The sequence below is a fragment of the Panthera tigris genome, chromosome F3 (genome assembly GCF_018350195.1).
Source record: "Panthera tigris isolate Pti1 chromosome F3, P.tigris_Pti1_mat1.1, whole genome shotgun sequence".
NCBI classification, from domain to species: Eukaryota; Metazoa; Chordata; class Mammalia; order Carnivora; family Felidae; genus Panthera; species Panthera tigris.
In genome coordinates, this window is record NC_056678.1 from 30,671,133 (window position 1) to 30,683,385 (window position 12,253).

The 12,253-nt window shown below is 49.9% G+C and overlaps 1 protein-coding gene across 9 annotated transcripts in view; it reads right to left on the minus strand.

Annotated features, from left to right (window-relative positions):
- VASH2 (vasohibin 2) overlaps positions 1-12,253 on the minus strand; it is a 49,883-nt gene that overhangs the window by 32,772 nt on the left and 4,858 nt on the right. For 5 of the 9 annotated variants that reach the window (XR_006213778.1, XM_042975587.1, XM_042975581.1 and 2 more), the window contains 3 exons: positions 7,192-7,280; positions 2,167-2,223; positions 1,536-1,606 (listed from right to left, as the gene is read on the minus strand). Coding sequence is in view for 8 of the 9 variants with exons in the window: in XM_042975581.1 (XP_042831515.1) it covers positions 1,536-1,606; positions 2,167-2,223; positions 7,192-7,280 (217 nt within the window). In the remaining variant the exon portion in view is untranslated. Of the gene's footprint in view, positions 1-1,531; positions 1,607-2,166; positions 2,224-7,191; positions 7,281-12,253 lie in introns of all 9 variants that reach the window. The other 4 variants (XM_042975582.1, XM_042975586.1, XM_042975584.1 and 1 more) reach the window with 2 other exon arrangements.

Consider the following 12,253-nt stretch of genomic DNA (forward strand, 5'->3'; position numbering starts at 1 on the left):
ATCTTCTTCTCTCCTGGTTTTCCTTCTACCTCTCTAACTTTTCTATCACAGGCTCACCGTGTCCAACCAAAGCAAAAAGTAGTGAGAATCCATCCTTGATCTTTTTCTCTTCTTACTCCTTGAACAGCAGCTACCACCCCCTAAATACTCACAGCTCCCAAATTTCTATTTCCGGCGCAGACCCGGGTCCTGAGCGCCACACTCTAAACACCCCCTCCCTCAACAACCTACAGGTGTCTCAGATGGGACATATTCAAATCCGAGCTCATCTCCCCCTGAATCCACCTCTCCCCATCACATCCTTCCCTTGGGCTGCAGCACACTTATCCGATCACCCAATTTTCCAAGCCGGCAATGTGGGCTCATTGCCTCTGTCTCCTCGAACTCTTACAGCTACTCAGCCCACAAGTGGTGCCAATGACTCCCCAACTCCTTCCTCCACCTTTATGGCTCCTGGGCAGAAGTCTCTCACCTCTCTGTATCCCTCATCCATCCAGCCCATCCTCCACAGACTGTCACCCAATCTGGAATCCAGAAAGCTGTATTGGTTGATTCCTTCCTCATCAACTCCTGCCCTCATGTGCCCTCATGTGACCTCATACTGTCTCCTTGATGTCCCCTCACACCCGCTCCCATGGCCAGGACCATGGTTCAAGCACCACCATTTCTCTCAGGGAACAGCTCAGTCTGCCTTTCAATCTGCCCTAAGAACCACCTCTCTAAAGAACATGCCTGAGCGTGTCATGCCTCTGCTCCAGATCTTTCCCGTGGGCTTCCCATTGCCTTCTGGAGAAAGTTCCCACTTCTCAGCACAGCCCTCAAGGACCTAACCAGTCTTACCTGGGACCATCTACCAAGTTCACGTCTTTTTGCATTTCCTTGGTTATTGCCCCCTTCCAGTTGTCCAACCCAAAGGACCACAAGTTTCTTTGCTCTTGTGCCAGATCATGTTTTATTGCCATCATCACTAACTAAGTCAGTGCTGTCACAACTTTTCTGGACCATCTTCCCCTTAGGCCAGGCCAGGAGTCTGTGGAAAATGGAACAGAATGTATGGGAGAGACCAGACCCTTGTTTCAGCTCTATGTTCTGCGGAGTCAGGACTCTACGCCATTGCTTGGTCTCCTCCACAGTCTACTCTTAGAATCTTCCCCAGAGATGCATTTGGATAATCCTATTTCTCCTGAGTGTCTATCCTGTTATAAAGCCAGATGAATGCAAAAGATAATGATACACACTCTCTCTCTAGTCCCTCTAAGTTGGAATTCTCCTTGTGCCCAGCGGATGTGGCCTGAGCTAGTGGTACTGGCTTCAGCTAACAGGTTACATAGACAATGGTCCCATCAAGCTCTGATTTGGTTCAACTCCAGAAGGTGAAAGTTAAAGAGAGGCACCAGGGGAGCTTGCCAGTTTCCCCCAAGGAGACAATGGGCATCATCTCTGCGAATCTAGGACAATGAAGGCACAATCGGCCTCACTCTGAGGCCGCCATCTATGGAGTAAACTTAAGCAAACATAACTCAAAGGATACATGCCCAGGATGACAGCTTCAAGGCATTTGATAGGCAAGGACTCCCGAGTCATTTCTTTTGCTGTTTCCATTAACCTGTAGGATAGAGCACAACAAAGCATCTCAGGACTTGTTTCATCATGCAGTCAGTCCGTCTGTCAATCCGTCAGCGTGCCTGTCTCCACATTAGGTGCCATGCAGGATTGCAGAGAAAAGGGGAGAGCTCGGCGTGGAGGATGGAACCAAGGCACATCTGCACTGGCAGAACTAAATTCTTAAATTCTCCACTGCTCTCTCCAAGAGTCAGTTCCTGGAGGTTAGTGCCTATATTCCCCAGCATCCTCCCAAGGGGAGGGCAAGGGGCATTACACAGGACAAGGGGCTTTACAAAGAGAAAGTAAAGGAGACCACATAAAACTAATTTCACACGCCTCCCCCACCCCTGGAAGAGTTAGTCTCCACCATGGAGCTTAGCTGTCAGAGTGGCCCAAGCCCTAGCCCCACCTCCAACCTGGCCCCAGGGCACCCCCCCAATCCCAGTCCCTTACAGACTGGATATTTGAGCACTGGGATACAGGGATAAAGAGTGAGAGAGGGAGTGGGCAGCTTTCAAGTAGGAGAGACGTCACCTGGCCCACAGATCATGCACCACTTACCCACTCAGCGGTCTCATTTTCCTAATTTCAAAGAACTGGGTCCCTGTATGATTGTATCTGTGTGAAGTATGTAAAGGGAAAGTGACAGAAAACTCCAAAGGCCCCAGTAATCCAGCAGAGGAAGCTGTACATTGATTTCTCAAAAGGATAAAGAAGTAAGGGGCTTTCCAGAAAGTGTTCAGTAGCCAGAAGGTAGCCAAGAGCCTCTTACTCCTCAATGTCCTGCTCTGAAAATCCAGTTTCTGACTCAAGCCCCCAAACAGCTTGGGTCTTTATAATAGCTATTTCAATCTGCTCTGTATTCTGTTTAGGGGAATACATGTCTTAGTTCACCTACTAGACTACAAACTCTGAGAGTTGGGATCATTTATTTATTATCTTTATATTACCCGTAATGCCTGGCACAAGCCCAACATATTCCAGTTAGCAAATATTATTAAATGCATGAGGAATAAATGAATACATGGGTAGACAGACAGATAGAAAAATGGGCGGATTGGTGGAAGGGTGGATGGATGAATGGAAGGAAGGAAGGGTCGAATTGATGAAATGGAAAGGTGGGTGGGTGGAAGGATGGATGGATAGATGGAAAGAATGAATAGAATGGAAGGGTGACTGATTGGAAGGGTGGATGGATGGACAGATAATAGAGATGGATGGATGGATAGAAGGAGTGGATGGATGGATGGATGGATGGATGGAATGGAAGGATGATGGATAGAAGGGTGGGTGGGTGGTAGGGTTTCTCAATAGCGCACTGTCTCTGCAGCAAAGCTTACTGTGGAGACCTCACTTTAATTTCACTGGACTGATACTAGACAATGATTATGAAGCCTGAGAAGATGACACCATTACCCACAACTTGGGATTTAGCTGCTTGCCCAGAAAGTGTCAGGGACCGGCAAGCCTGCACCAGGTCATTCTGAAGGAGACCAAAGATTCCTTGATGTCATGCTCTCTGACACTGGATCTTGATTTTCTTCAGAGCCTGAACGAACCATGAACTTGTAACCCTGGCAGCGTGCATGAGATCAGATGTGTGACCCTACAGTGGTACAGGCAGTGGCAGAAGGTGGCACCAAGCACCTAAATGCCCTGCACACCCTCTCTGAGGAGGGTGAGGATTCCCCTCCCAGCACAGGCATGCCTGACCACTCAGACACAAGCATACGTAAGAACTACCAGGCAGGGGGAAGGGGGAGGAGGAGCTCATTATAGGCAGATTCTGGGATCCATCTCTGGAGATTCCAATTTCAGGCTAACGGTTTTATTTATTTATTTTTTTAAATGTTTACTTTTGAGGCAGAGAGAGACAGAGTGAGAGCAGGGGAGGGGCAGAGAGAGAGAGGGAGACACAGAATCTGAAGCAGGCTCCAGGCTCTGAGCTGTCAGTACAGAGCCTGATGTGGGGCTTGAACTCATGAACTGTGAGATCATGACCTGATTAACCTGACTGAGCCACCCAGGCACCCCCAGGCTACGATCTTAACCCTAGATGTCATTTCCAAGTCACCCTGTCTGGGACTGTTCTGTTGGAGGTTCCAGGGTGAGAGCCAGAAAGATGATTTTAACAAGCTCACCAAGCTGGAAATTATCAGCATGAGCCATAAGAACGGCCAATAACAGTACAGGCTTGCCCAGCTATTGAAAACTGCAATATAAAAACCCTTAGAGGTAAAAGAGAAAAACGAGGGACTAAGCTCCCAACTTCAGCTCAGGTCATGATCTCACGGGTTCGGGAGTTTGAGCCCCCCATCAGGCTCTCTGCCATCAGTGCAGAGCCTGTTTTGGATCCTCTGTCTCCTTCTCTCTCTGCCCCTCCCCCACGTGCACAAGCTTGTGCATTCTCTCTCTCTCTCTCTCTCTCAAAAATAAACATAAAAAAATTTTTTTAAATAGTGAGATTCCTGGTGTAGTTGAAGTAGAATTCAGTGAGTAAAAAAATCTATTTATATGCCTAGCTTTCTTCCTTTTCATAGATCTAATCTATACATCTAGCATGTAAAGTGAGACAAATCCATAATAAAATAATAAAAAATTGCCTGGCCTTCCTTGCTCAGTTCCTTACAGCTGTGAGCTCCAGAAAGTGAGCTGGAGAAGAGAGCCTCTTGTAAACATCACCTTCAGAGGGAGAGACTTACTGAGCCTGAGCTGATCCTCACAAGGTCTCTCCCCATGCAAAGAGCTTAGGGGGCACCTGTCTTTCCAGAACCCCATGCAAGATCCACTTATGGCTAGCATTCTGAAGCTGTCAGAATCTGTCCTCTCCTATCCCCAAATGAGCCCGTCTATAGTCAGGGCTGGCCTGGTGCCCAATCATGTGTTCCTGTGTCCAGGACAAAGCAGTAAGAAGTCCCAAGGAACTAAATACAAGCATTGTATTGTCCTTTGCTGTACTGCCCTTCATAGAAATGATGGGGTTTTGTTTTTGTTTTTGTTTTTTTACAGACTGAGGGCTTGTGGCAACCCTGCGTCAGGCAAGTCTGTTGGCACCATTTTTCCAACAGCATTTGCTCACTTTGTGTCTTTGTGTTACACCTCGGTAATTTTCACAGCATTTCAAACTTTTTCATTATGATTATATTTTGTTATGGTGACCTGTAATCAATCAGTGATTATGCCTCAACTGAAAGCTCAGATGATGGTCAGTATTTCTTAACAATAAAGGCTTTTTATTTTATTTCTTTAAAGTTTATTTATTCCGAGAGAGAGAGAGAGCACAATCGGGGGAGAAACAGAAAGAGAGAGAGAGAGAGAGAGAGAGAGAGAGAGAATCCCAAGCTGATTCTGCACTGTCAGCACACAGCACGATGCAGGGCTTGAACTCAGGAACCATGAGATCATGGACCTGAGCCGAAATCAAGAGTCAGACACTTAACCGACTGAGCCACCCAGGAGCCCCTAAAACTTTTTAATTAAGGTATGTAGATTGTTATTTTAGACAGGTTACTGCACACGTAATATACTGACTATAGGGTGGTGTAAACATAAGTTTTATATGCACTGGGGAAACAAAAAATTCACTTGATTCGCTTTACTGCCACATTCGCTCTTTTGCAGTGGTCTGGAACCGAAACCGCAAAGGTCTTCGAGATCTGCCTGTGAAAGTGTGGTCAGAAGAGAAACCACAGAGGCCACACTCTGCCTTCTTTGTGTGATGGCTCCAAGGGCCAGGTGACCTGGAGCGCAGGATCCCGGCAGCTTGTTGGGTGCTCTCCCTCTTCCCGCCCTCTCTGCAGTCAGCGATCAGGTCAGTGACCAGCATCAACGGGTCAGAGAAGAGAATGAAAAAGCAGATCTTTCAAGGCAACAGTGAAAACGTGGCTGAGAATGTGCTGCAGGGCTTACGGGGAGACAGAGCCTACGATATGTAAGGCACATGCAAATTTGCCCCTATCAGGGCATTCCCAGCCGGGATCATTCTCTTTCATCTCTGGCTGGATGATCCTTGTGAAGACGGCTTCCTAGATAGAAGTGGGGAGCCAGGGGCCCCTGCATGGCTGACTGGGTTAAGCGTCTGACTTCGGCTCAGGTCAGGTCAGGGTCTCACGGTTCATGAGTCTGAGCCCTGTATCGGGCTCTCTGCTGTCAGCACAGAGATCCTCTGTGCTCTGGATCCCCAACCCACTCCCCCTCTCAAAAATAAACTTTAAAAAAAAAAAGAAAGAAAGAAACGGGGAGCTGTTCTAATTTCTGTCACCTTCTGAAATGTTCTGTGAAGAGCCGGTCACCTCCAGGAAGGCTTAGCTCTTTGGGTCCAGGTCTACTCTGGTAGGGGTTTATGCTCTGGACCACATGGAGCTCCCCAGGGGCCCCAGTTTGGGGATCAGCACCAATACCAGATAGCCTGTTCAGGGGTGTCCGCGTCCCCTTCTCCTATTGCTTCAGGATTCCACCGGGAAGATGTCATGCAGGGGAGTTCCTCATCTGTGACACAGGACCCGAGAAGCTAATGAAGTAATCTGCCTGCCCAAATGAGCAGCAATCGGTGTTACTCCCCTCTGGTATGTTCTTCCCTTCAGAGAAGACACAAAAACCCACAGCCCCGATTCTTGCCGATAGCCCAGAGAGGAAGGGCCTCTTCCGAGGCACGTGGAACACGTGTGCAGTGTCCCAACGAAATCTTTTCTGCTGAATTCTGTCTTTAGGGAGGAAGGACAGAGGTCATCAAAGAATTGACCTCCTGGACAATGTGCTAGGGGCTAAGGGGTCTGAGGCCGGCTTAGCTCTGAGATGCTCACTGACTCGAGCAAACGGTGTGTCCCTCCCACAGACAACTCTGTCAGCCAGCTCCCATCTGATTCCTGTCCCTGAAAAAACATCAGCAGGAGCCAGTGGCCCACCCACCTCTGCCCCCTTGTTCTTACGATGCTGCTGGTACGGCGCACAGGACGGATCTAATCTTGGTTACGAACAACCCGAGCACACTGGCGGAGAGAAGGACCCAAGTCCGGCTGGTCTGAATCCAGCCTGGACCCACTGGGCTCCTCGGCACCTTTTCAAACTCACCCTCATCCCAGAGCCCCACGTATTCCTGTAGAAGGAGGCAAGGCCACCAGTCTGCCAAAGGCAGTGCCAAGTGGGCCTCTTCCAGATTATGAGTGGTCAAGATGAAGACAAAAAAGTGAAAAGGAAAGCAAAAGAGCAGAAAGAAGGCCAGGAGGGAAGAGGGAGGAAGACAGACAGTAGAGGAAGACAGAAGGAAGGAAACAAAGATGACCGAGGAGGGGAGGTGGTGAGACAGGAGGGGAAGGAAAGAAGAGGGGATCCAGGGGGCCACCGCTGCCTCACTGCACCTTGCTGTCCTGGCCCGCACCTGCCTAAAGGGGGAAGGGTCTGACCACTGCAATTACACCCTCTATTATGGTGCTTTCTAGACACTCACGCTGGGACATCCCTTCGTGCCCGGCCTCACCAATCTTAGAGAGCACGTGCTGACCGACTGGGGACAGACCCGCCACCAGACTGGAGCTCACCATGCCCGTTCCCTGGCCGGGTCTGCCCAGTCCCTGGTTGGAAGGATACTGTAGTGTCTTCATGTAGTTCTGGATTGCCTGGAGCCAGTCTGGGATGGTCATCGACAGCCTGTAGTTTGGAACCTGGGGCACTGAAGGCTGCAAAGAAGTAGAGAGAACTTTTTATCAAGGAGATGCTCTGGGGCCCAATTTCTGAGGGCAGGCACAGGACTGAAGGCACCAGAGAGCTGCTCCTGACAGCAGATGGCCACCTGCACAGGGCCCCCCAGACCAGCCGGTCCTTTGCCGAAGTTTTCCTTGTATGTTCCCTCCATACACACCTGCCCTGGGTCACTGTGGCTCTCTAGGGCCCTCAGCCTGCTTTCCCACGGAAGCCTCAGTGTCTTCTTGAAGCCAAGGACTATGTCCTATAGTGTCCCCCACTGAGCCTGGCCCAGGATGTTCACAGAAGTGCTCCGTTAAGCCTCAGAGTTTTACTGCAGGGAATGCATGTTTTCCTGCATGGCTGGTATGACCCATTATGCTCAAGGGGACCACTGAACACAAGATGAATGGTACCCTGAAAAAATGCAACATGGCGCTCCGACGCGCCATTTCTCCTCAACACCACGCCCATCGCGGCCCTTCTCTGAGTCTGGCCCACGTGGATTAGTAAAGATTCCCCTCATGCCCTGACTCTTCCCAGTTCAGTGCAGCCCCTGTGACCCGTAAGCCACCTTACCCTTTCACCCCTGACAGCTGCCAGTCTCCCTTTCCTAGTCTTGGTCAACACTCACCAGTGTCTACAACCGAGGGCACACAGTTCTAAGCTCTGTTGGGAGGAGAAAGGAGCAACGGCAAGCAAGGACAGGAAAGGGAGAGGTAAGTGACTCTTTACAGGAATTTAGAGCTAAGACACCAGCTCTGAGACACCAGGCGGCTCTGAGCAGCCCTGCCAACGAGGCCCAGAACAAGAAAGGGCAGGGGCTTCCAATCCAGCCACTCCTGGGAGGCAAGGGATGATGCAGTGCGTGCTTTATTCCCCATTTCTTAGGCTCTTAAGCTTGGCCTCAGGCTCCGGTGAGCAGTGCCACCGCCAGGAGGGAAAGAGGAGACTCCTCCAGGCGTAAGCCACTTAGGGAGGAGCAGAAGGGGCCCCAGAGCGGATTAGTTCATCCTCAAGAAAACAGGGAAAGGGAGGCCCTGGGGATTTAGTGCTTAGCTGATGGAAGGTGGAGCCGCCGGTGGAGAAACTTCTTGGGGACAGCGCCGGGCAGCCTGGCCGGGCACCAGAGCCAGACCCCGCTGAAGGATGTTCCCACCCCGCCCCCTCCCCCGGCGCGGTGCTCCAGGCTCAGGCCCCACAGGGATGCCGCCCCTGGGCCTGCGGCAGGTGCGAGTGGAGGGGGCTCTGCCATACTTCTCCACCGTCCACACCTTTGGCTTCATTGACTTAAAACGCTACTTGGCATTCTTTTCCTCTCAGTGCCTCTCTTCTCTCTTGGCTTTGCAGCTGACTTCCTACTCGACAGCAACTGCCCCTTCAGCAGAAAGGAAACTAGTCCCACGCCCTACTTCACAGCCAAGGTGCTGAGTGTGAGTGCGCCCCCGGGAGGGAATGTAGGAGGTGCGTGCGCATGCTTGCACAGCTGTTCTGCAAACTGCATTTTGTTTACAACGTATCAACTCAAGCCACATTCCCGTCTCGGAGAGTAATTTTTCCGAGCAAAGTGCTCCAATTTGACCATTTGCTTACATGACCCTCCCACATGCCCACATGTGCGCGCGCGCGTGCGCGCACACACACACGGAGTCAAAATATGGAATGTATCCTTGTATCTCTGCCCTTACAAACGCTAGAGTCAAGCTTGTCGTTTTTTGCAGTAACACCTACGGATCGACCCATACCTGGAATTCTGTGTAAGACTGTGCCAGAGATTTCACAGGGAAGTGAGGAGAGAAGGGGAGATGTGAACATTTCTTTAGCACCTGCTACGTTCCAAGCTCTAGGCCAAGTACAAGGTGGTGGCAGGGGAGCACAGAGACAGAGGAAGGAGGGAAGTTATCCAGCATGAAGGCACAAGCATGTTTCTATACAGAAAAGTGCTATTTGTACCTACTTAATAGAAAAGATGGTAAGTGTGGGGAAATGTCCCAAAGAATCACCAGCCACCTAAGGGATCCTTGGAGGGGTGTCTGTTGGCCGGAGCCCCGCCATAGCCAGAGGGACTTGGTTCAGAGGTAGCTAGACGGGCCAACCACCAAATTATTTCAACTCCCCCAAGCCCAGCAGAACCCACGAGAGCCAGATGGTGGGGTGGGACCAGGTGGCAGCTGGTCCTCAGAATAGCAGCCCGGTGGCGCCCAAGGGCTTTTAAAAACAGCTGCCTGGTTACCTCAGCCCTGGCCAAAAGAGTGCAGGAGTGGCGGCCACATTCCCCAAGCCCCAGCTGGGGATCAGGGCTGTGGTGGGGAGAGAAGCCGAGACAGCTGAGGGGATGATGTCATCAGGCTACAACTCACCCTGCTGTCTGGGACGGCTGGCTGGGGCTCGGGCTGGGGGGCCAGCTCCCCAGCCAGCATCTCGGGCCACCGATGCCCCCACAGGATGAGGAGTATAAGCCAGGTGGGCGCCTTGGTGAGTAATTAGGAGACAGACACAAGGCCCCAGTCCCTGCTCTGCCACCTAACTGTGGACCCTGGTCAAGCTGCATGACCTCTCTAAGCCTGTTTCTTTCCTGATAAAATTGGAGTGTCACCTACTTCAAACCTTCTGGGCTGACTGTGAGGATTATATGCCCCAATGTATAAAGCAGGCAACTTCGGGCTGGAGCCTGGGTGGCTGAGTCAGTAGCATCCGACTTCAGCTCAGGTCATGGGCTCATGGTTCCTGAGTTCCAGCCCTCCATCGGGCTCTGTGCTGACAGTGTGGAGCCTGCTTGTCACAGTTTGTGGGTTCAAGCCCCAAGTCGGGCTCTGTGCTGATGGCACCCAGTTTGCTTAAGATTCTCTCTCTCCCTTTCTCTCTGCCCCTCCCCCACTCATGCAGACACACACTCTCTCTCTTTCTGTTTCTCTCAAAAAAAAAAAAACAAAACATGTAAAATGTAGTATATACATAAAATGGAGTATTATTTGGCCTTAAAGAATGACATTTTGACACAAGCTGTAACATGGATGAACCCTGAAGATATTATGCTAAGTGAAATAAGTCAGGCACAAAAGAAGAAATACTGTATGATATACCTCTTCTACAGTTGTCCCCCTTTATCCACAGGGCATACGTTCTGAGAACCCCAAGAGATGCCTAAAACTGCAGAGAGTACCAAACCCTATATATATTCTACGTTTTTTCCTACGCATACATACCAATGATAAAGTTTAATTTATAAGTTGGGCACAGTAAGGAGATTAGCAACACCAATCAACAATAAAATAGAACAAGTATACAATATACTGCAATAAAAATTATGTGAATATCATCTCTCTCAAACTCTCTGTGTACTCACCCTTCTCGAGATATGAGATGATACAGTGCCTACATAATGAAATGAAATGGGGTGAATGACGTAGGCATTGTCATGTAGCATTAGGCTACTATTGACCTTATGACCGTAGGTCAGAAAAAGGATCATCTGCTTGCAGATCTCGGGTAACCATGGGTGACTGAAACCATAGAAAGGGAAACAGTGGATGGGGGGGGGGGGACAACTGTATGAGGTTCTTACAGTAATCAAATTCATACACACAGAAAGGAACTGGGTGATTGCCTGGGACTGACGGGAGGAAGGAACAGGGAGTTAGCGTTTAATGGGTACAAAGTTTCAGCTGGGAGGAAGTAGTTCCCGAGGGGGAATGTGGTATTGTTGCACAACTGTGTGAATGTACTTAATGCATAGAACTGTACACTCAAAAATGGTTAAAATGGTAAATTATACATTATGTATATTTACCATGATTTCTTTAACAGCCATGAAAAAGACAATGCACAAAAAAAATGCAAATAGTGAATCAATTTTTGGAAAAAATTTCCAAGCTCACTAATAATTCAAGGAATGCAAAGCAAAGCCACTGCTAAATGTCACTTTTCACCTCCAGTTAGCAGAGATCTTCTGAAATGCGGACACTCAATGCTGATGGGATGCTCTTATAAAGCACGTTGGGAACATACATTTGTACAACCTTTTTATAAAATGTCCATGGCACGCTCCCTTTTTGTCCCCCCTCCTTGACGGATCCTGAGAGTCCCTCCTCACGGTATTTTCCAGCCCTATTTCACCTGAAACCCTGGCCTAGATTTTCCATGGCCCTTCCCCTCAAGGTTCCTGTCTCCTACCTCCTGCAACCGGCCCTTCAAGCCGCTGCCCAGCTGATGAAGGTGGAATCCAGAGGGAAGAGAGAAAAACCAGCCTCTCCACACAGGTGCTGTGCCTGTGGTCTGGGGTTGGGGGTCCTGGGAGGTGTCGGACAGGGTAGTAGTGGCATAGATGGAAAGACAGGTGTTCTAGAATAATGAAACAAACCACAGGCAAGGCTTTTGTGGTCAGGCTCTCTCTCATCCCATTCTTGGCAAACATAATTACCTGTCCAAAGAATGCAAGGAGAAGTGATGTGAAGGGACACAGGTGTGTAACTGGCATCCCCACACACACGCGAAGGGGTAAAAGGAGCCAGGGAGGCAGCCAGAACGCTTAGCATCAGTAATCTTTAACAAGAAAGAACAGCAAGAAAGCAAAGCCTTTTGCTGCTCCTGTTCTGGAAAATATAAGTGCCTGTGCAGGTACCAGGAAGAAGAATCTTCTCTGGCAACTTGGAGAAGCATAGAACATCACTCATTAGCCCCGGATGGACCCCAGGCCCCTGCATCTGGGACCCCAGGCCCCTGCATCTGGGGCAGACAGGAACATGTTGATGGTGGCCTGGTATGGAAGTCCAAGGGTCTCAACCTTGGGCCAGGCAGGAAAGACAGACCACGGTTCTGAATCCAGGACAGAGGAGGAAGTGAGCTGCCCGAGCGAGCTAGCAGGGGGGTAGGCGGGGGGCCCTGACTGCATGCTCTCACCTCATAGTCTCACACTTCTTCACTCAGGCAAAGCTGAGTCCTATAAAAGTGAATTATTTCCCAATTTAGA